The following is a 23276-nucleotide window of genomic DNA, read 5'->3' on the forward strand; positions in this document are numbered from 1 at the left end:
AGCCAATCAGGCAGCGCAATGTAGAGTATGGGTAGGAACTCATAACATCAGGGAAGTGAACAGTTTTACTGAGAGGTGCAAAACAAGGCAATTGTTTTTATGAAAGCCTCTTAAAGGAATTTGTCGCACCGCAGTGATGTCCTGGTTGGATTACACAGGCTAGTACTAACGCTAAATTGGTTAACTGAGTGTTAACTCAAGTGTTATTAGAGGCTTAGTTAGACATAGCGTTACGAAGAGGAGGGGAGAAGTATTGCGACATCAACCTGCGCTTCCTGAAGTGAAGTCAAGCTAGGTAACCTAAAACCTCCAACCGCAGAGGACGCCGAAGGTGAAAAACAGAGTTCAGGAAAAGGTTAAGCAAAAGTCCGACGTAGTAAACTATTTTATAAGACAATTCGGATTATCTTTTGGTAAAGATTAACGGAATTTCGCGATGTCTCTGGCCGACCAGAGCCAGCAGTGGTTCCCTACGAGTGTCCAGGTAACGGTGCATCAGGCTCGGAGCCTGCGTATCAAGGGCAAAAATGGCACCAACGACGCCTATGCCATCATCCAGGTGGCCAAAGACAAGTTTTCCACCTCTGTGGCTGAGAAATGTGTCGATCCAGTGTGGAAAGAAGAGGCTTCGTTTGACCTGCCACTCTTCCACCCGGGCAACGCTGAACGCTGCACACTGTATGTCATAGTAATGCACCGCGCTCAAGTGGGGCTCGACAAGTTCTTGGGGCAAGCTGTGGTAAACTTACTGGATCTTGATGACAACAACTCTCACAAAAAGACAGAGTAAGTGACCACTATTATGTGGGCCTAACCTGTTTCCAACTCACTCATAGTAGTTACTATTAGTATTTTAGGGTTACACCAAGTTATCCACTAGTTTATTATTCTTGTTTGTCTTCTCTAAATTTAGCTTCAACCTTAATTCCAGGTTACAGTGCAGCATCACCCCAGAAAGTCTTTGTAGACCAATAGCACTTACTATAATGTTTGACTTTAGCCAACATCATGAAACTCAAAAGCATGGCTAAATTGCAATCTGCAAATAAATAGGTGGGTAAACAAACATATCCCTGGGTTTATTTATATTAATTTAGATTTTTTCCTCCTAAATTATTTGAGCAAAGACTGATGCACCCTTTCTGTAAAACTAATTTGACCATATTCTATTCTATTTTAATAGTTTTAGTTTAATATTTCAAGTTTAATTTCATTCAAAGTTTAGCCTAGACTTTTGTATTGTATTTTTCAAGCCACCAGTTACTTTTGTCTTGCTTGTCCTTTTTTAATACAGACCAGAATCAATAAAAAACTATTTTAATTTGGCACATTTTAGCTGTTCCATTTTCACAAAAAAATAAAAATAAAACTTTTGATTTTTGTAGTTGGACAGTGTCTCTGATAATAATCTATTATTTAAGAGCATTCCTTGATGCATAAACTGTGAAACCCAACAGTAAAGTATCCATCAAACCTTAAGTTTACTCAACATTATATTGGCCATCAGGAATTTTGTCCATCTAATCAGGTCAAGTCTAGTTACAGAGACAAGTATAAACACAAATACATTATGCAGTCTTTTCATCACACCCTTTGTGTGAACACTTCAAATACAGGGCCCTTTAAACAGGTCACAAAATGGAGAAGAAAAACAAAACTATAAACCTAAACACTGCTAACACTGTTATGGACCCTCTCCCCTCCCTCCTCTTATCAGTGTCTGAGAGGAAAAGCAGAAACTATGGAGATGGTGGGAAAACAGTCCAAGATTATTTTTATCTCAGCAATCTCCTCTGTCTTCTCCCTCTCCGGTGGACCAACCCTAACATTTGGCTGACACTTTTACTTCTTACTTTTACTACTCCAGCTTTGTGATGGAGGCCTAACTGGAAATAATTTTCTCACATTGCTGCTGTTAATCCTGCACATTCTTCAGGGCTATTTACTAGCATACAATACGGCTGCTCACACCCAGATATGTTACATGAGACAGGATGACATCTGTGGTTTGACGTAGCATGGGTGTAACGTGGGTGTAATGGGAATCAAAATAAAACATTGCATTAGTGTTGAATTGGGATATACACACCCTCTTATGTAAAAGAAATTTTAAAAATAAACATGGTCTAATATAGACTCTGTCAACTGTTTACCACACTGGTGAACCTTTCCAAATGTGGCCTTTAATTTTGAAATGACCTTCGGTAAACAGAGCAATCTGGTGGTTGTGAGTCCTCAGTAATCACTCAACCAAGGGCAGCCTTGATACGGCACAAGAATGATCTCATTTACTTCATTATTGTACCGTCATATCTGAAACATTATCTTGTGTTTGCTAAGTAAGTTTTTACAGTAGAATGGCAAAGTTCATTCATTGCACTTTCCTTTCCAAGTCTCAGCTCCTTCTCTCTCTTTGCTTGGCTCCCTCCCTCTGTCTCCTTTAAGACCCAATCTGCAGGCTGGGTATTGGATGTTGCTGTTTTCGCCTTGAAGTGTGTGGTGTTTGATTACTATCCTCCTTCTCTGTTGTGCTGATACATGGTGTGACATTGAGGACTTTGTTATTCTTCCAGAAAGAAGCTCTGCTGTTGCCTCTCATACAATAGAGTGTATTTGAGATGAAATTAGGTTATAGGGCTGTATATTTGAGTTTGTATGAGAATAGGAGTCATCTACTGTCACAAATCATCACACATTAATATAATAATGACTAGGTAACTTTAAATTTAAATAAAAAGGATTAGGTTTATATTACATTCAGGTGGTTATTTGGTGTGAAGGTATTTAAAGGTTTGATTTTATAAAAAGGATTTTCTTACGATTCTTTGATAAAGTGATACCAGTAATCTATATTATAATATATATATTATTTTTATGGCTGCAACTAACGATTATTTTCATTACTGATCAATCTACCGCTTATTTTCTAGATGACCATTATTTGTTTGGTCTATAAAATGTCAGAAAATCGTGCAAAACCACCATTCTTCAGTCACAATTTCCATAAACCCAATGTGACATCTTCAAATCACTTGTTTTGTCCAAAACCCAAAGATATTCAGTTTACAATCACATATGAAGACAGAAAGCAGCAAATTATCACAATCTAGAACCTTATACTAGTGAATGTTTGGCAATTTTGCTTGAAAAATTAACTATTAAACTATTAATACATTTTCAAAATAGTTGCCGATTAATTTTATGTCAGTCAACTTCTTGTTTCAGTTCTAGATATAGTTCCAATTGTTGCAGAGCTGGTACTCCAGAGTCAGGTTAATTTGTTCTGACACATGAGCCACAATATTTATTTTGTAAACAAAGAGCAGAGCAGTGGAACTAAAGATATCTCCCATCATGACATATTTTTATTCACACAACATGAGAATCACCTTCAGAGAATTCAAACAAAATATGATCTATCTTTAAGATTTTTATTTATTTTTTAATTAGATGTTATTACCTGGTGATCCTTGAAAACCTTTAAAATGCAATTGGTGTCAGTGAATGTTGAACCAATATTTTGGAGGAATCTATCTATATTTTACAGTATTGACACCTCATTTATTTTATTGCCCATTCTGGTGTCCAGTCATAGGATAAATACAGGCTCTCCTGTTAATTATTAGACATGAGACAAGAGACGTGCCCTTGACAGTTAACCGAGGGAACCTGTCCAGCAGGACCGGTGAAAGCGTGTAATGGCACAACTCTATAGTTCTATGCAAACAGAACAGAACATGTCAGTCTGTTAATAACCGTAATGATGCATTGTCTCTGTACAGTCAACTAAAGTGCATTCCCTGCTGTAATGGACGTAGACAAGAACAACCATCAGTATCTTGATTGGCTCTAGAAAGTGTGATCTCTTTGTCCTTGTGCTTAGACTTAGTTAGCGATTGTTTGACTTGGCAAGCTCAGTTTTGGGTGGGAAAGGAAGACCGTTTGAATTAGGCTCAGTGTAACTTTCATTACATCACATACTGTACTGCACCTCCCTGCATGTTTGAAAGTGTTTGAGGAATGTTGGTTCACTCCCATGCTTGTTTCCTGACTGTTATCCTCCAAAAAGCCTGCCTGGATGTCTGCTACAGTACATGACACTAAAATGAATGCTGCAGCAGTAAACTTCAAATGAACTCCAGATAATTGTGGTTAATGCCACACCATACTTTGTATTTAAATTCAGTGACAGATATCTTCACTGTATCCCAGTTTATCTGTTACAAGGTTAGATTGAACCTTAATATTAACCTACAAAATGATCAAAGAGGAAATCGCACAGTGACCTTTAATTTTATATATTTTCTTTTTTTTCCTTTTTTTTACAGTTGGTAACTGAGTTCGCTTTTTCTAAACTCGTCACACTGTCAGTACAAGTAACAAGTCAATGTGAACTAAACTGCGGATCACCTTTCATTGCTTTGACACAAAATACATTCAATGACCACATCTTTCAAAACTAATTAACTGTTTTCTCACTGAAACTCAGCTACCACCAAAACTCTATTTTGCACATGTTTACATACTATTGTCAAAGCTTTTAAATTTACCTTCAAAACAGGGCTGGGGTTTTTAGAAACGTACTTGATGATTAACGGACATTATTTCAACCTTAAATGTCAAATTTGTTTTTCTTAATATCTATATATTTATTTATAATATAATGGTTGGTGAAACACTGGGGCTTCTGAGTGGAAATATCAGCTCTGTTAGAGGGTTCCTTGTATAACAAGCATTAGTTCTCTGAGAATCTCTTTCATATCCAAGCAAAATTGGTATTGTTACTAAAATATCCCGAATATATAACCAAATCGATATTAAATCGAATCAAATCGAATCGGGACTTTGTGAATCGGAATCGAATCAACAAGTCAACAAGTCAACAATCATGACAGTTATACATATCTCATTATATGCTCTGGATTCAGATCTCAGTTCGCAGTACACTGATTTTAGTTTAGCAACAGGATAGACTAATGTATAAAATAATTATTCAGCCTGCTGCATTGAAATGGAGGGATTCTAAATCGCCCATTGCAGGGCAGAAGTTCGTATTCTCCAGTTAAACCTGCGAGGAGTCAGAAGAGATACTGTTAGCAAGTCTGAGCATGCTCTTGCTGTGAGTTGCTTGAAAAGAGTGTGCCACAGCTTGGCCAAATATCTTCACACAAATTTGGATTTGATTTATATAGTTTAGTTATAAGTTTCACATATCTGCAGAAGCTTGCCAGAGATGGATCAGACATGCAAAAATATCCTTTCCCAGGTGGATTGCAAGAGAGGACATAAGGTGTGATGTGGATGAGAACTTGCAGACAACAGGGTTGACTGGCACTGTATTTCTATATCTGCACGTATACATAATGGATATGTATAGTTTTGTATTGCATTACTGGAATTACTTCAGTTTCATGTTGTGCCTTTGGAACAGATAAAGCCTAGTGAAGCATATTGCAGCATTTCTGATTCATTTCTGTGACATACAGTGTAAGGTAGCACAATCCATGCAATAAAGAAGTGCCTTTCTTTTTGTTGTCGGTAAAGAGAAACTGTGAACAGTTTTGAAAAAGTGAACTCGGTATAGAGAAATGTGTGTTACCAATTGTAAAAACAAAACAAAATGAAACAGTTGGAGGGCTCTGCTGTGGAACAAAAGAGTTCAACAGGGGAAAGGCTTGCCATAATGGGCACTTCTGCCACAGTAGTAGTACATATAATAATAGCAAGGCTTTAAAAAAGCGTCTGTATGTAATGGCACTAATTGCTTGTTTTGGCATGGTTTTAGAACGGGCTCTCCAGAACACTCCTACCTTTCCCTTGCAGACAATAAGCGCTGATCCTGTGCAACAGAGAGGACATGAGAGGGGAGCCTGAACAAAGCTGTAATTGTCAAGCTTTATCTGTGGTTGACATGGTGCTTCCAACAGGAACTGGAACAAGCTGTGCACTAGTTAATGACACATCAAGTCTAATAAGACACAGCAGACTGACACCAACAGATTTGAAGTCAGACCTATTAAGAACCAGGTCCATTTATTTACAGTATGTTGTGTTTTTTATATTCAGCTTACATTTAACCTCATTTAACCCCACCTTAGCTTAGCCCATACGTTGCTTTGTTTACATGGCAGTTTTGTAGGGCCAGCCAAAATCAAATTACTGTGTAAAAGAGTAACCTCATGACCAAAACATGGTTTGGTGGCACTGCTTTCTTGGTTTGTAGTAACACTAATAATACACAGCAGTTGAACATAAGATTTATGTGTACTCTGACTTAGATTTCAATATTCACTTTATGTTAAATATACATTGCCAACCAATTCTAGAAATCAACACTGAGAAAATAAATAATAAATAAAAATAAAAAGCTAAATAAACATCAGTACTATATGTTCAGTATCAGTCAATTGCTGACCATTTGAATAAAGAATAAATAAAATACATAGCTAAAAATACATCAGCACTGTTCGGTGCCATGGAAATACTTAAGTACCTTAAGTGAAGTACCTCTAAACACTACAGTACTTAGTTACATTCCACCACTGCTCTCTACGAAACCACATATTCTCTGACTTAATTAATCAAAAATGTTGTTGATTAATTTTCTGACTAATCGGTTAATCAAAAAATGTCATTTTACATAATAAACAGCTGTATCAGAAACAGTTCTTAACCACTGTTCAATTGCAACTGGAATACAATTATTTCAACTAGTTCCTGTACAAATCAACTTGTTTCATATAGTTTTAGAAACATGTCATATTTATCCTGATACTTATTCTGTCATCTGAAATAAGGTTAAATGCGCTGAGGTCAAGTGGAAATGTCTCACCCTATTGCCATGTTTTTTCTTGTATTGGGGAAAAAAAGTCTTGAAAGGTGAATATGTTTAATTAATTAGCTGATAAGATGTGGGTTTATTGCAGTGTTATGAACAAGATATCCAAGTTTAAAACTTAAAAAGCCAGCCAAAGTAATTTATTCTCAGGAAATTCCTATGATCTTGCAAAAATTGCATTATAAACTTTGAATCTGATTCATTTTGTTTGTCGTTTGCAGTTGGTTCAAACTGGTGGACAAGTCTGGAAAAGAGGACAAGGCACGAGGGGAGGTTCTGCTAGATGTCCAATTTATGAGAAACAACATGTCAGCTAGCATGTTTGACCTTTCTATGCAGGACAAACCACGCTCCCGCATTTCCAAGCTGAAGGACAAAGTCCGTGGGAAGAAAAAGGATGGCTTCTCTGACTCTGCTTCAGCTATTGTTCCCTCTGTCAGCCAGGTCCTCACGGACAGTGAGACGGAGGCTGATGCACAGTCACTCAATCAGTTTCCAGGAGCTAAAAAGAAATCTAAGCTCAAAACACTCTTTGCTCCCAAATCAAACTTGCAGCGCAACATCTCGCAGTCCATGTCTACTCTGGGGACTCCTTCCGAGAAGAATTCATCTCTCAGTGGCAGCCGCTCGTCTGGCCTCAATGTAGACTCTCCTGAAGGTAACTTTATCTTTCTGTACTCTGTGTGTACTGTATGTTGTTTGCATGTAAACAATGACATCATGCTTCACTCTCTCTCCTCCCACAGTTAAAAAGAAATTCAAATTCCTGGGACACAAGCGAACAGGCAGCTCTGATAGCAAGGTGTCTCAGGGTCCTTTCTCCCTACTAGGAATAAAATCCAAGCAGAGCACCAGTGACCTGAACAACCTGTGCATCAACGGCAGCCATGTGTACACAGAGGAGGAGTCCAAGAGTGGATCTACGCTCAGTCTGAACAGCTCAGGCCAAGGGTCTGTGGAGGACGTCCGCAAACACACCTCTGACGTCTCTGCAGATTCCTTCAAAAGTGTGCCTGTTCCCTCCCACAGTCATGAGTCTACAGATAGGGCAGTACTGGAGCAACAGCGCCACCAAGAGGAGGAGAAGAGAAGGCAGGCAGAAGAAAGGCGCATAGCAGAAGCCAAGAGGCTGGAGGAAGAGGAGAAATACAGGGTAGAGATCAAGAGACTGCAGGAGGAAGAGGAGCGCAGATGCAAAGAGGAACAGGAGAGGAAGAGACGCTTTCTTGAAGATGAAGCAAGGAGGAAGAAACAGATGGAGGAGGAGGAGAGGAGAAAGCAAGAGGAAGAACGCAGGATGCTGGAAGCAGCAGAGAACCAGAGGCTTGAGGAGGAGCGTCGTAGAGCAGAGGATCAGAAACGACAGGAGGAAGCCTCCATGAGCGACAGGCTGTCATCTCTGTTTGGAATGATCAGAAAGAAGGAGGAAAAAAAAGAGGAGGTACAGCAACATACTAAAGTGGAGCTACCCACACTGGCTCCCCACAGTGACTCAAGAGATCCAAATCAGCCCATTTCCCACCACTCCACCAACCCGTCTGAGGACATTCCCCTCAGTTTAGATCCTCAAGTTAGCAGAAATGAAAGCCCAGCTGATCAGCAGAAATCCAGCCACAACCCACAAACCTCCTCTGCTATGGTCTTCCTCAACCGCACTGCTAAAGTGTCTGCAGTCAAACCCAGGTAGGCCTTCTTCTTCATTTGTTTGCATTATACACTCTCAACAAGTTACTCTGCACTAATGTTATGTAATAATGTTACTGTTATGTCAGTGTGATGACACTGGGCATGCTATTGGTTGCTTGTAGTCACACTATTCTTAGACTTGCATGACTGGAATTTGAATAGTGCCTTCAATAGGCCTGCAAGTGAAACTGCACATACTGTTGCCTTTTTGGTGGTATGTGCATTTTATTTAATCAAAAGAAAAGGCCTAACACTATTTGCAAAGTGAAAAAAATTTGTTTTTTCTCTTCTTTGTTATCCATGCACATATCAGTTAGAAATGTTATTTAAGAGAACCAAAACACTCACAATTATTAAGTTTCGCCCTACACCATCTCTGTCAACACTGAAACTTTGTAATTTCACAACTTTCCATCCTGTTTCTGTTCTGTTGACTTAACCTTGTGACTGTCTTGACTTTTGAAAACTTTGATTTAAATCCAATTGCTGATGGACCTGTTTGACCAGTTTGGTCTCTGTACAGATGAGACTCTGGGTGTGGCTTGTGTTTGTGAGGATGTTGTGGAACAGGTAGTAGACTGAACAGAGCTCATAAGGAGTGAGTGAGCCACAGTCTTACTTCTTTGTGGACGTCTTGGGTGATTGGATTTTGTTGTTTGTGGACTGGATTGGACTGTTTTTTTTTATTTTTGAGTCATAATGGTAAGGGGCTTGTGCTTGCTATTGTCATTGACATTACAGTAGTCCATGTTTGCTCGATAGCAGATAGCCTAAGCATTTAGTCATTTGTTTAATTTAGTTGTGATATATTGCTACATTTTGATGCCATGTTGGACTACCTATTATAATCCAAGTGGGATAATCTTAAAGCAGAAATGTCACATTGTAGTCAATTCGTCAAAATGTCTCAATGTGAGCAAGTCAAAGCTAAAAATAGAAACTGTAACCACAAGACATGTGAATATCAGAAGCTTTGTCTGTAGGTGGTGCCATTGACATTGAACAGTGGACCATTATAAGACCAAGTGAATTTGTCATATTTAATGACAGCCTTGTCTAGTGCAGATTTAGGAAAGTAGTTAAGAGTTAAGTAAATATTGAACTGTCAAAGGGCTAAATTATGTGAGATTGTAGATGGGAATTTTGGTTGACATGTGAGATGTTAGTTACACTGGTGACGGGTTGTACATTGGTGGAAATGACTTTAGGAAATGTGATGGTCACACTGACCTGTAGGCCTTTGTTTTCACTCCTTGGCAGATTGGCTCAATCTCTGGTGTCTGAACCTGCTGTCTGCCAAACCCCCAGTCAGTCGTGTCCTTCCCCAGCCACCTCTGAGTCCACCCTCTCTAGTGTCCCATCTGAGTCCCCTGATACTTTCTCCGACCTCCACTTATCCCTGGCTCCACCAAACATAAGTCAAAGCCCATCTGGTTCCCCTTGTGGCAGCATAGAGAATTTGTCCTGTGTGGGATCTTCACCCACCATGGCGGATAAGAAGAGAAGAGCACCCATTCCACCTTCAAATCCAGTACACGAGACCAAAACTGGAGGAAATCACATTTTTGTCAGAGAGATCAAGAACCCTGCATACGTAGAGGCAGATGGATCGCAGCAAGGCAAAAACATTTCTCTACCACTTCCTGATTATGAAACCCTGTTTCCTCAGAAGAGACACGGAGTGCAAGGGCACACTCGATGGGACCACATAATCGCTGAGGTCAATCAGAGACACAGGGTCACTCCACCTAAATTTCTGGGTCCAGAGATGAGTGTGGATGGTCCAGAGGAGCATGAACCCAGTCTTAGGTCTTCACTCCAACAGGAGAGTCCTGTTATGAGGCATTATCAAACACAACCTCAGGAGACCAAGCCTATGTCAACAAAAAAAGTAGCCGCTCCAGCTCCCCCTAAATCAGTCACACCTCCACCCCCTCGATCAGTAGCAGATTCCACTCAAAGACCGAGCCAAAATATTGCTCACCAATCTCTCATGAGGCCTAATCCGTCTGCAGTCCCAGGACCTGTAAACACTGATGCTTCAAGCAGAGAAAGTCTCTCAGTAATGTCCAGGGATGGAGCAAGGAATGTGTTACACCCGTCACCTGCAGGAACACATGCACCCAGAACATCTAGCCATATGGACTGGGATACTACAACACCACCAAATGATCAAAGAAAAGTGCAAGTCCCTATGAACAAAGAGGTACCCACAGCCAAACCCAGACAGAGGGTTAGTGGCAAAGAGCCAGTACAGCAAGAAAATTCTGCTGTAACACCAGTAGTCTCTGACAAAAATCTGAACAGTGACATCCAAACATTATCTAGTTCAAGTATGAGCAGAGTGGACAAAACAGGCAGGCAGACAAAGGAGAACGTTGCAGATTTTGACCCATTCCCCAGTACTGAGCTTCTTTCCAAAGACCCATGGGCACAGCTGACGCAGAACCCAGAAGCAGATGACATTTTTACCCACAGTGTACAGAGAGAGCAGAAACTAGAAGTTCAGCGAATGACAGATGATCTTGATAACATTTTTAGTCAAGAGAAACCAACAGATCAATTTGCTAGTTTTAATGGCAGTGATTCAGACAAACACAGTGAGTACAGGCAAAAAGATGAAGATTCAAAGCAAGTCAGTCCTGCTTTCCAAAGAAGGTATTCACAGAAACGAAAACAGATTGTTCCGTCCACAACTCACTCCGATAAGACTTCCAAGTCTCGACAAGAACCCGCATATAAAGAAAAAACAACCTTAACCAAAGCTAATCAAGGCCTCTCCGCAAAAGACGTCGTGAATGAGCCAATCGCACTGAAGCTTCAAGCTGATGTGAAAACACCAAGAAATTTTTATGGAGGAGAGGATCCATTTGGAACTGAACCTTTTGCTGTAACCTCTGCCTCGACCCCATCAGAGCCCCTCCAGGAAGTTATGGAAGAACCAGCATCTCAGGCAGGAGGTTTGTCTGGGGGAAAGACACTTTTGCAAGCGTGGGTCTCACCCTCTGAGTTTCAGCCTGTCAGTGCTCAGAATAGCAATGGAGGTGGGCTAGCCTTAACTCCACGCAGGTGAGATTGAACAGGCTACTTACAAAGTATGCATTTGTGGACTGTTTATCTAGACTTTGCATATGGCTGCTGCTGTTGTATGGGGAGGCAGATAAGGTGTTGGGATTTACCTTTTGGTGTGACTATTTTGAAAGCTTGTGATTTCAGTTTAATTCTGAATATTGCACTTGGATCATAGTGGAATGATGTGGAAGATTTGCATGTATATATAATTTTTTTTGACTTCTGTGAATATTGTTGTGCTTACTTGCAGTAAGGGCTTTATAATAATGTACGCACTTTATTTACAGGCCTCATCCTGTGAAGCCCATGAGCTCAGTTGAGAGCCAGCATCCCATCAGCACCCCTGCTTTGAAAGAGATTAAGGTCCGTGACAGCACACCAGGGAAGATTCAGGTACTGTAATGTTGACATAAATGATACACTGGGACCAAAATACCAACAGATTTGTTGACATATCCCCTCACAGCAAGTTAATTGGATTTTCCTGCAGGAGGAATTCTGGGACGCATTACATAAAACCTCTTTTCTCCCTTTAACATAATCTACAGTATGCATATTTACAAATCAATCTTTTTTTGAGTTAATCCTCCAAAGTTTTCCTGGGATTGAACTATTAACCTAAAAATAATGTCAGTTATGACTGGCAGCTTCAAAGTCAAAGATATTTATTGATATTGATATATTTAAGATATAATATTGTTAAATATTGAGCTCAAAGGTTAATTTTTGACCTTGGAAATAGCAGTTTGACAAAAGAATCTTATCAAAAGGTCCACTTACCTTGTTTTTCCATTCAGCAGATGGAGTTTTGCTCAGTTGTCAAAAACCAAGCTAAACTCACTTGTTTTGTCAAATTATTAAATATGTTTTTATAGTGCAAATAGGGAAACAAATGTAACGCTGCATCTCTAAAAAAGCCTTCTACAGTGTTTTATCTTTAAGGTCCAGTATGTAGGATTTAGTGGCATCTAGCGGTGAAATTGCAGTTTGCAACCATTTGAATACTACTCACCCCACCCTCCCGTTCCAAGCGTGTAGGAGAAACTACGTTGGCCACAAAAAACGCAAAAGACCCAATCTTGAGCCAGTGATTGGTTTGTCCGTTCTGGGCTACTGTACAAACATGGCGGTGCAACATGGCAACCTCTGTGGAAGGGAACCCCGCTCCCTGTAGATATAAACGGCTTATTCTAAGGTAACAAAAACACAACGATTCTTATTGTCAGGTGATTATACACTAAGGAAAACGTACTTATAAACATTATATTCCTTTTCTGCCAATAGCTTCTCCCAAATGTTACATACTGGACCTTTTTTAAGGCACAAGCCCTGAACAGTTCAATGTGCTAATTAACATAATTCAGTTAATCAGTATGTTTTAATTAGAATGTACGCTACTGCTCAAAAGTTTGGAGTCACCTGTTATATTGATGTGTTTTTCTTTCCTTCAATAATGGCTATTTTAACATAGATAAAACGGTATAATTATACACCTAATGTATTATTTACATTTGAAAGAGTTTTGGAATAATTAAATGATTTAAAACTTCTGTTTAGTCGATGTCCCCACAGTGTTGCATGACAGGAGAGAATACTGTTGTAACCATTTTTTCCCCCCAAATACTCTTTGATTTTCAATTTGTTTTCCAGTCCAGAAAAGCGTAAGTGACCCTAGATCTTTTTTGAACCACAACAGTACTTGCAGCGGGCTCTAAATATTTTGGGAACCCATTTTTCTTTGGGTCTTTTCCTATTTAAATCTGCACAGATTTTAATGGTAAGCTTCCAATTTCTTTTCCGAATGACTGCTGATTTCTTATATTCAGTCTGGTTGAACCATTATACAACGTTTTGTTCTCCCTGTACAAAACATAACTTTTTTTTGGGAAACCCTTCAACATCTATTTTTAAAGAGGACTTTCTACAACCTAAAAGCATGAGGGACCATTCAAAAATATAGAGGATTCCTCTCAGCCATCTGACTGTACCAAATCAAGCTTTTATGGCAGGCAACTCCAAACGTTTGAGTGGTGTTGTATATACTGTATTCACTTCTCCTCATTCCTCTTCAGGTGGCAGACTCGGTGCAAAGTGGACCTTACACTCAGCTGACACAGGAAGAGTTGATCACGATGGTGGTGAAGCAGCAAGCCGACCTGTCCAGGAAAGACGCTAAGATCGTTGAGCTCGAAGACTACATAGACAACCTGCTGGTCCGCGTCATAGACGAAAAACCCACTATCCTGCAATCTCTTAACTCTGCCAAGCCAGTGTAAGGTAAATGGCTGCTGGAGGAAGAGAGTCCCACTTAAGGAGCGAGTTATGTTTGTTGTGTGTGTTTGTACTAATGTCACTCTGTACTGAGAGACACGACCTCTATGAAGATCTTAGAGCATATGCACTTTTTTAGTTTCAGAGTCAAAATTTGTTTGAGAATGCTGCAAAATTGTCTCTGAAGTAATAACATTTGGTGATAATTACAAGCAAGTACCTTTTTATATAAGCAAATGAATGTATTTATTTTAACACTAAGGTACTGGAATTTGCTTTAAAAAAAACGTCTTACATGAAAATATATTCAACATCTTGATTTATATTCCACACTTGATGAAACTTGGGTTGAGCTTTATTTAATATACTAATAATGCTGAGAAAAACTATAGTTTTTTTAAAAAAATATTTTCTGTTTTTTTACTCTTTGAACTGGGCTTTGTGTAACTGCTGTGCGATGAATGATCATACACGTAACCTTTATACAACCATTCCAAATTCATGCACCACCTTGATGAGTGGTAATATTTCTCTCATATAAATATATTTGCAATAAATTGATGAATTCACTTGCACAGCATTTCTGCAGGTCATAACTATGAATTATGACCTCACGAGCTGAGTCAAGATTAAGATTGTTTATTTAAGTATAAGTGCACATTGACTTTTTCCTCCACTACTGAAGTCTTATTTTTTATTTTCTTTGTTGATCATTTTGGCTGGCATGTATTTTTTTCTAACCAGACAATTAACAACATTCCTCCTGTTTTACTCACCACAGTCGAATGTCAGCTGGTCGTCCACGCCTTAAAAAGATATTGTGCTACTATTTTTGCTTAAAAGAGGTGTTATTTAGAAAACCAGCAATAAATAAAAGCGAGCAGCTGCTATGTACTGTATATCATTTGAATTACACAGTAGTTACAGCAGCTTTCATGTGGTTGTAATGTAGCCTTTGCACATAGTTTGAAATATTATGCAAGTAATAGTACAGAATCATACTCTTCAAATAATAATGTGAGCTTTTGATCACTGTGATGTTTATGTTGTGTAGTGAAAACCAAGAGATAATCCAAAACTAATCATCAGAGGAACAGTAATAGACTCAGTATCAGTAATAACCAGCCAGCCTTGTCTTTGAACTACACTAATGAATGAATCCTGCATCTATGCTTTTCTATTTTGTCTTGACAGAAGTGATAGCAATATTAATCTTCAGAATGTACAGATCTGTGCCTTCAAAACCTTTTTCATTACTTTTATGTCTGATTTGCTGGATGGACACAATTGTGTGCTACCTCTTCTTTTTCTGGAGTGAGAGCTCAGAGAATGTGCTCTGATGTATCGAGTGTTTGTCTGACGTGAAAACAATAGTGCAGTCGATGTAAAACCTCTGAAAGAAGTGATGCTGAGCAAAATATGGTTTTATTTGAAATAAAGACTAAGTATTTCACCTGATTGTTTGTATCTGCAATTACTTACCATTATTGTATGTACATTTTTAAGGAAATATAACCCACATGCGTAAATGAAGTATGAATCTATATCATTTTAGAAGTGTTCCAGTTGTTGTCTTAACCCGATGTTGTGTGTTTTTCCCATTTCAAGCTGTTTTATGTTTAGTAAACAAATTAGTGGCTCTCACATATCTAATAGACCAAAAAGAATAAGAAACAAATGTTGCCATGGAAACATACACAGCATGTTTTATTGTACACAACAGCTGCATTTCAGACCAAGGGTATTCATTTTATTAGTGGTTGCAAATCCTTTCCTTTTTTCATGGTGATTAAAACAGGCTGTCAAAAATGTTAATGCAATTGTTTATGTAACTTGTGTATATAAGAAATATCAAGAAAAAAGTTAATTACAAATGTTCAAACCTCACAGTTTAAAAAGAAATAAATTAGGTGGGACTGAGCTCTCTAAAAATGGAAACACAAATGCAGTACTGGTGTCTGGTGGTGTTCAGTATTTTTCTTATTGTCAACAAATCCCATGAAAAGACAAAAACCAACAATGAATTGATCCTACTAACAAGTATTTCAGCCCTGACTCTTAGAAATTCCGTTTATATAACTAGTATCTAAAGCCTGATATAGCTCACTCCTCTGTGCCGTAGACCCTCATTGTTGTCCAAACACTATTAAAAACACATCAGTGAGACACACTGTTGCACTGAGTGGCATGATCCCTCATTATGACAGGGGCACTGTAGTTTATTCCCAATCAAACCCACATACACCATCCTGCTGCCACAAATACTCCATAGCGAACCATATCCACAGCTGAAAATAGTCCACAATAGTCACGATTTACTCCTGCTTGACTAACATTTGCTGAAAACAACAGTGCCCAGCTGTTTTAGCAAATTATCTAGGCTTTTTTAAAAATATATATATTATTATTTTTAAAAATAATATATTTGTGACCCAGTTTTAAAGTTTTATGCCTTAATTGGGAATGAATTAGCTTGGTGCTGAGAGCCACATAAAGACAGGGGAAGTCAGAAAGTATTGAGAGACACGCTGTTGGTTTTGGTCTTTTCATGTGATCAGTTGACAATAACAAAAATATAGAATTTTGCTAGCCTTATCCTTGAAGTCAATATTTTAATCTGGCAAAAAGAAGATTGTTTTTCATGGTCCAAACACCAAAAATAGACTATACAACAAGATTTTCCCAATGAACTGGCCTGATGTGAAAGAGATGTTTCAAAAATAGATAGTTAAATCTTAGAATTTACAAAAGGCAGGCTACTCAATGTGATTGCATCTGTACAAACACACATGGCAGTCGACCGTCAACCTACTGAGTTCAGGCTTAAAGGGGAATTCCACCTATCTGACACATCAAAGTCTGTTTACAGGTCTTGTGGAGTACTATTGCATATGTGAAAAAAAGTTACATAAAGCCTTTTGTGGCTCCAGAGGGACCCGCTGAATCTGATATATTGCCTCAAGTTATGTCGCTTGTTGCATTGTGGGTGCTCGTGTTTCTGGTGAATGGTGAACTGAACGTATCCGTGTGAAACTAATGAACGTGAGCTTCGTTCACGCACTGTGTTTTACGGCACCCGGCATGCCGGTGTTTTGGGTCACAGATTTTTGAAACGACACATCGAGCTGAAGCATCCGACCAGTCTTGGGAAACATCTGCGAGTGAATGATGATCACAAGAAATCATTAAAGGGTAAGACCACGAGCCAACAGCTGCAAAGTTCCTCCTCCCAAGTCAAACTCACAGCATTTTGTAAAGGACAAAAACGGAAGAAATGAACGTGAACTAGTTCATTTTAATCTGTGTGAACTGAACTTTGAGCTAGCTCTTGTGAAGTGTGAACTTGCGCAACACTGGAGGGTAATGTAGGCAGCAGGTTTTGACAGAAAGAATAAAAGAAACGATATCTGGTTCTGCTGCATTGATTTTGATTGTTTTTTTCAAACTGTCCATTGTGAGTCCGACAATGTTGCAGGAGTGCAATGCTAAATTGGTGGAGTAGCCTACTTTTTTAAGCATATTGGTAAACAACAGGGCGACATTTTTGACACTGGGCTACTGAACTATGGTGAAAGCTGGATCACCACACAGACTTAGGGATCCTACCGATCTACACCTAGGCTATCTAATTCTGCGTTACCAGAATGAGATGAGTATACTCTACTGTCCAAAGAAGCAAGGACTAACCAACAGTAGCCTAAAACACGGGAGCTTCACAAAACCACGCTGGCTGTGGCGCAGTTGTTGGCCGAGATGCCGATGCGACGGCGGCATGTGAACATTTTGCGGAGCTCAGCGCGGAAGCGGTCATGCAGCCAAGCGTAGAGGAAAGGGTTACAGCAGGATGAACTCATTGCACACAGGTGACAGAGCAGCTGAATGAGCAGAAAGTACCGCTTATCAATCAGGTCGATGTCAATGTCACGCAGCACGTTGAACACACTGATGGGCATCCAGCAGACACCAAAGGCTGCCACCACCAGGCTCACCAGCCGGAAGGTCTTGCGTTTGCGCATGCGCTGAGCCTCCGCCTGGCTCTGGGTGTGGTGACCAGGTACGACGCAGTTCCGCAGTTTGACAGAAATGCACAGGTACGAGATGCAGAGTGCCGACAGAGGCAGGACGTAGGTGATGAAGAGAGTGCTGTACGCGTAAGCCAGCCGCTCCCTCTCCTGGCCCATCCAGAACTCCTCGCAGATGGTGAAGCCCTCATTCTTAAACTCCACATGGTAGGTGTGAGCCACAGCTGGAGCCACCAGACCGCAGGACAGCAGCCAGATCCCAGACAGAAGGTAGGTGCAAGCCAAGACTGAGATGCGCTTTTTCAGAGGATGAACTGTGGCATAGTATCTATAAAGAAGCAGAGAAGATGATAGCCTATTTGATTAGATCTATCTGTCAAAACTGTTGAGGGAAATGATGGAAACATGCCAAACATGAGTTAATTGCAGGAGAAGAACTATTCACACATCCTGAATTCATCGCTTGCCAACAGCAATCAACAAATGACAGTACAGCTGTTAAGCACCACAGATAATGCAGCCTCAAAAATGATCTCAAAACGCATTCAACGCCAAATTGACAGTTTCCAACAAAAAATAAATAATCTTTTTGACAAAAATCTAATCCACTTCAGCTCTGCCACTGTAACCAAGGTCCACAGACAAAGCAGGATTTGGGCTACTGACACACAGCTTGGTGTTACGAACACAAACCCTTGGAGTACTGGTCAATGGGGAAAAGTATTTTAGTCGGATAAATCAATAAGGTTAGTGCACCATATCTGTTTAGAGCTGTAGAAGATCTGCAGTGTAGTGTGAGCAGCCATTTAAGAAATATTATTCCCTTTTTTACAGAGGTAAAGGTTAATGCACCATTTAACGAAGCCAAGAAATTCAAAAGTGAATCATGAATGTACCAGGATATCAAATTTCCATGGCCTCCCAGATCACCAAATATACACATTATTGAACCTTCATTAAACGTTCTGGAGTGCAGAGAGAAAAGAGGAATTATCCTTGTTTACCAGTGCAGTTTAGGACTTGTATTAGATCATTCAAGGAAGACTTAAGAAAAAACTGTGGCCCAAGTTATTGGAATGTATGCCTGCATTATGCTTGCATTTGTTCTCTGTAGAAACTCAGAGTATGTAAATTTAGTTATTTTCAGAGCTGCTTACATTTGCAGGTGCCACTGCAATTTTGTGCAGTTTTCTTCAAGAAATAGTGACATTCATTGTGAGGAATTATGTAACGTATTATTTCTTCATTTATGTGTAGTTTATAATAGGGTGACTAAGTAGGTTTGAATAAATGCCTCAAGCTGAAAGCCTTCCACATGGTTGCTTTTGCTCATCTGATGACGCATTATACTGGATATGTCAGTCAAATGCAAATAAGGTTCATCAGAAGTCCCCATGAAGTTTATTGCTCATAGCAGCAGCTCATTATAACTTACCTATCAACACCAATGGCAGTGAGAGTGAAGACTGAAACGTACACCGTCACAGGCTGGATGAGGTACACCAGGTAGCACATGAAGCTGCCAAAGACCCAGCCGTGTGGGTTGAAGGCGTAGGCCAGTGTGAAGGGGACACATGTAGCACACATCAGCATGTCAGAGAATGCCAGGTTTCCAATAAAAAAGTTGGTGACGTTGTACATCTTGCGGGTGCGGCAAATGACATAGAGGAGCAGGTAGTTTCCAAAGACGCCCACCAGAGCTACCAGAGTGTAGCAGGGAATGATGAGCAGCTTGAAGGACTGCAGCAGCTCGACACCCACAAACTGAGGGCTGCGCTTGGATGAGCTGTTCTGCAGCGCCACCTCGAAGACCTGACCGGTGTCGCTCCCATTCACCTCATGCATCGCACGTGGGGGGGTGAGCTCAGCTGCCCAGCCGCTGCCTGTGCCCTCCATCCCAAAAGGCTGATGTCAACCTGGAGGGGTGAAATCATGATTACTATAAACTATTTAACAACATGCACTATCATGCAATATCAAACACGACCACACCAAGAATATGCTGAATGACAGATGAACATGTATTTTTTTCAGTCCTGTGTAGCTCCAAGGGGAAAATCACTGTACTGACAATAACTTCCTTTTGAAGGATACAGTAAAGATTCTCTTGACTTAACTAAATTTAAAAAGTACTACAGAGATTTTGTTCCTATTCTGTTTGAAGTCTTAAATGAGTGGGGTTTATTGCTGTAGTACAATACACAAATGAAGTAGGTTGTCTATCGCTGTGTGTCAGGTGCCTTTCACTTCATCTTCATCAGATTTTTAACACAAACACTCATTAATGCAAATGCAGATGTGTGACTCAGACCAGCTTTGAACTATTATCCATACACTAGACTATTATCTATCCATACATAACACACTGCATGCACATATGTGGTGCTTGCCCACTTGAGAAAATGTAAAGGACATATTATGACAATATAACTGCATGACAACGTAGAACAATAGCAACATAAATAGTGGGGTGATGAATTCACTCAGCAGTGACACATTTGGCAAAGACTTCTTGTGTTTTGGATTTACTGTTCAGATTTGCTAGTCGAAGTAAAAACCTGTTGTGGAGCTCTGGTAGAAAATTTTAACTGACTAAAAATATTGATCTCTGTGAAAAGTGATATCAGATGAAACAGAGACCCAAAGTAAAAATCACTTTCGTATTACAGTAACTGCTATAAAAAAATATTAGAGGAAAAATTTCTGATTCAGATTCACTCAGAATGTCCCAAACCTCCACCATTTTCCAGATGGCAATTAATCCAAATTCCTGAAGTTATCAGTATAGAAGAGGCACTGGACATAAGTCATGTATCAAAGAAAAATAGAATTAAAACCCTTGCTAAGTGCCAAGCAGGCTTTGCTGGTTTTCTTCCCTGCTTTGTCTCTCCCTCCCCTCCCTGTGGTTTCTTCTGTGTCCTCTCCAGGAGCTAACAGGTGATTGGCTTGCATCTGTGCCATCCAGCCGATTCTAAAGCTGGCCAATCGTTATGCCAAGCCCGCTATAAAAGAAACCTGCCAGAAGAGTTCAGGGGCAGAGTGTTGGACTCTGTGACGCCGGTTATGTGACTGGATTGTGTGTGAGCAAACTTTATAAAGAAAGGTATATGGAAAGAGGTTGGATGTTAGGTAAGTTTGTGGTACCCTGTACATGTTTTCACTCACGTAGTTCACAGTCTGTCTAGAAACACTAGGTTTAGTGGTTGGTGCCATCTCTGTACGTTTTGTGTAGTTATTGTTGTACATAAGATTCTACCTATTTGTTTTCCTACTTTTGATCCTAGCTTAGCTAAGGCTGGTTTTGTTGGATTGTTTTCACCTCATTTTGTTTGGCACAGCCTACCTGTCCAATCCCCAGCCATACTTTGAGAACCTCTGTAATATGTTCGTGGCATTGTGTTGGAAATAAATCACTTTGTTACTGCCCATTTGGCTTGGTTGCTTTGATCGTCGTGTTTTCGTCTTTTTTTTTTGTTTTGTTATTTTTTATTAACAAGAGACATCACAGATTCTAAGGAGCTGTACAGATTGTAAAGCCCCTTGAGGCAGATTTGTGATATTAAGCTATATGAATAAAGCTGACTGTATGTTTCACGATTTTAGTCAATTTTCCGACCATTTCTTATGTCTTATGTTATCTTTAAACTATTGTTTATTTATGCTCCTTTGGCTGCATGTTTAATCAGAACGTCACGATAGTTAAAGTCTGAAATGTCCTCGCTGAAATCACTCAGACATAACGACGTCTCACATCTGTCCAGGGTGGCCAGCGGCAGGTTATGCGCTGAACAGACCCGACAATATCAGAACAGGGGAAACTGTAACATTTGATTCACACACAGTTTCTGATAGTCAATAAGTAAATAGAATATATTACATTCATACAGGAAAAATATATAAGTCAACGAATTGATTTTTGACTCATCTGCTCTGCCAGATTATTTTAACAGATTCTTAACACTGCTGTATCCCTTCTGCCAAGCAGGATAAATACATGCTGAAATAGTGGCAGCAACATTGTGATATCAGATATTTTAAGTTTAGTTAAACAACCGTCAGTGTTAAGGAATTCAAAAATGATATTTACTGTATCTTGATTCATTTCTCAAAAAGAGCTGCAGCCCTTGAACACTGCGATGTAATGAGAAGGAAAGATATAGAAAAGTCTGTATGGAACACACCGAGGACACACCATGAGCGAATTAAAATCCTCTAAACTAACGCATCATTAGGTAGGCTAACTTTAAATATGTATTCAGAGAGAAAAGCATTAGAAATCGTTTGCACTGATACAAAACTGACGCATTTGTTTGCGTCATTTCTCAACTCAAATATTTGCTGCACTGACTTTTAGTTAGGCTTAACTGACTGTAGATAACATACCATTTGCGCATCTCGGATGTGAGAAACAGTGGCACACCTACCGTATGTTGGTTTCCCAGCTTTCAGATACAGAGCATCAGTGCAGGGGGAGATCCAGCGCGGAGCCTCTGTGCGCCTCTGGAGAGATACGCGCTTCTCACACAAATGGGTTTCTGAGCAGCACCAAAACCATATGCATCCGCACTCCGAACCTTTGGCAGCATATTTCACGCGCCAGTATTGATCTGCATCGTAATTACGTAGGCTTATGTGACAATCGTTTTTAAGCGTTACGAGCGTGTTGCCAGTCGATCAACAGGTGCAGTCCGGCTGACGGGGACGGCTCGCTTTTATATCTGCCTTTAAAGTTGACTGACAGCTCTGATGACTGAAAGAGCTTCTGACGCGCGCGGACCCCTACATATAGCCTCATACAATCATGTACTCTCACACAAAGTACAGTACAGTTACACCAACAAAGGCTATGTCTATAGGCTGAAGAGAAGTTTCAGTTTACCTCTTTAGGCCTGTATTCGTATCCTTTATATGGGCTCACTATAATACTCCTCACTGTAGGGGCTGCTATAATAATAATAATAATAATAATAATGCCCAATACCTGACCAGCTCATAAAAATCAGTATTATACTGAGAAATACAGAGGAACCATGAAATTTCCATTATCTGGATATCAGTTATGAGTGATTAGCACCTTTTTATGCCCAAAAGGTCACACTGCTGTCTGGATTAATGCAGCAGAGGTCACTGCCAGTGTCTCTACTGTTTGAACTGTCACCCTTCACTGGCCACAAATATTTGTAAAAGGGGCTGAGGGGCAGGCTGATAAGGAGGTGATGTGATGTCTGAATGCTCAGTGGCCTTTGTGAGAGGAGCAGTCAGAGATGGAGCTCTGTAGGCATGGTGTTTCATTTGTGCAAACTAACTCCCAGTTTCTCCTAAACAAGTCAGGGCAGAGACAAAACAATCATGGCTATATGCTGGCATTAGCGGATTGATTCTGAATT

General features: G+C 39.8%; 2 protein-coding genes across 4 annotated transcripts; one reads left to right on the forward strand and one right to left on the reverse strand.

Annotated features, from left to right (window-relative positions):
- Positions 1–4: 4 nt before the first annotated feature.
- Positions 5–15325, forward strand: rab11fip1a (RAB11 family interacting protein 1 (class I) a). Of its 2 annotated transcripts, XM_044196174.1 has the most exons (6): positions 5–786; positions 7060–7496; positions 7585–8521; positions 9785–11593; positions 11884–11989; positions 13669–15325. In XM_044196174.1, the coding sequence occupies exons 1-6, from the start codon at positions 437–439 to the stop codon at positions 13870–13872; spliced, it is 3843 nt and encodes a 1280-aa protein (XP_044052109.1). In that variant the 5' UTR covers positions 5–436; the 3' UTR covers positions 13873–15325. The 2 variants fall into 2 exon arrangements, with proteins under 2 accessions (XP_044052109.1, XP_044052110.1); XM_044196175.1 differs by lacking the exon at positions 9785–11593 and having other exon boundaries at positions 8–786.
- A 1774-nt stretch (positions 15326–17099) lies between these two features.
- On the reverse strand, positions 17100–22760 carry prlhr2a (prolactin releasing hormone receptor 2a). Of its 2 annotated transcripts, XM_044196180.1 has the most exons (3): positions 22314–22760; positions 19325–19805; positions 17100–18217 (listed from the first exon to the last, which is right to left on the reverse strand). In XM_044196180.1, exons 2-3 carry the CDS (start codon positions 19783–19785, stop codon positions 17581–17583), a joined length of 1098 nt encoding a protein of 365 aa, XP_044052115.1. In that variant the 5' UTR covers positions 19786–19805; positions 22314–22760; the 3' UTR covers positions 17100–17580. The 2 variants fall into 2 exon arrangements, with proteins under 2 accessions (XP_044052115.1, XP_044052114.1); XM_044196179.1 differs by lacking the exon at positions 22314–22760 and having other exon boundaries at positions 19325–21661.
- Between the last annotated feature and the right edge of the window lie 516 nt (positions 22761–23276).

This window comes from Siniperca chuatsi, linkage group LG5 (genome assembly GCF_020085105.1).
Source record: "Siniperca chuatsi isolate FFG_IHB_CAS linkage group LG5, ASM2008510v1, whole genome shotgun sequence".
Lineage (NCBI taxonomy): Eukaryota > Metazoa > Chordata > Actinopteri > Centrarchiformes > Sinipercidae > Siniperca > Siniperca chuatsi.

Excerpts from the sequence above, each read along its gene's own strand:
- rab11fip1a (XM_044196174.1), top strand. The coding sequence starts at position 437 with ATGTCTCTGGCCGACCAGAGCCAGCAGTGGTTCCCTACGAGTGTCCAG. Across the intron at positions 787-7,059 it reads AACTCTCACAAAAAGACAGA|TTGGTTCAAACTGGTGGACA; the intron begins GTAAGTGACCAC and ends TGTCGTTTGCAG. Across the intron at positions 8,522-9,784 it reads GTGTCTGCAGTCAAACCCAG|ATTGGCTCAATCTCTGGTGT; the intron begins GTAGGCCTTCTT and ends ACTCCTTGGCAG.
- prlhr2a (XM_044196180.1), bottom strand. The coding sequence starts at position 19,785 with ATGGAGGGCACAGGCAGCGGCTGGGCAGCTGAGCTCACCCCCCCACGT. Across the intron at positions 18,218-19,324 it reads ACTGCCATTGGTGTTGATAG|ATACTATGCCACAGTTCATC; the intron begins GTAAGTTATAAT and ends GCTTCTTTATAG.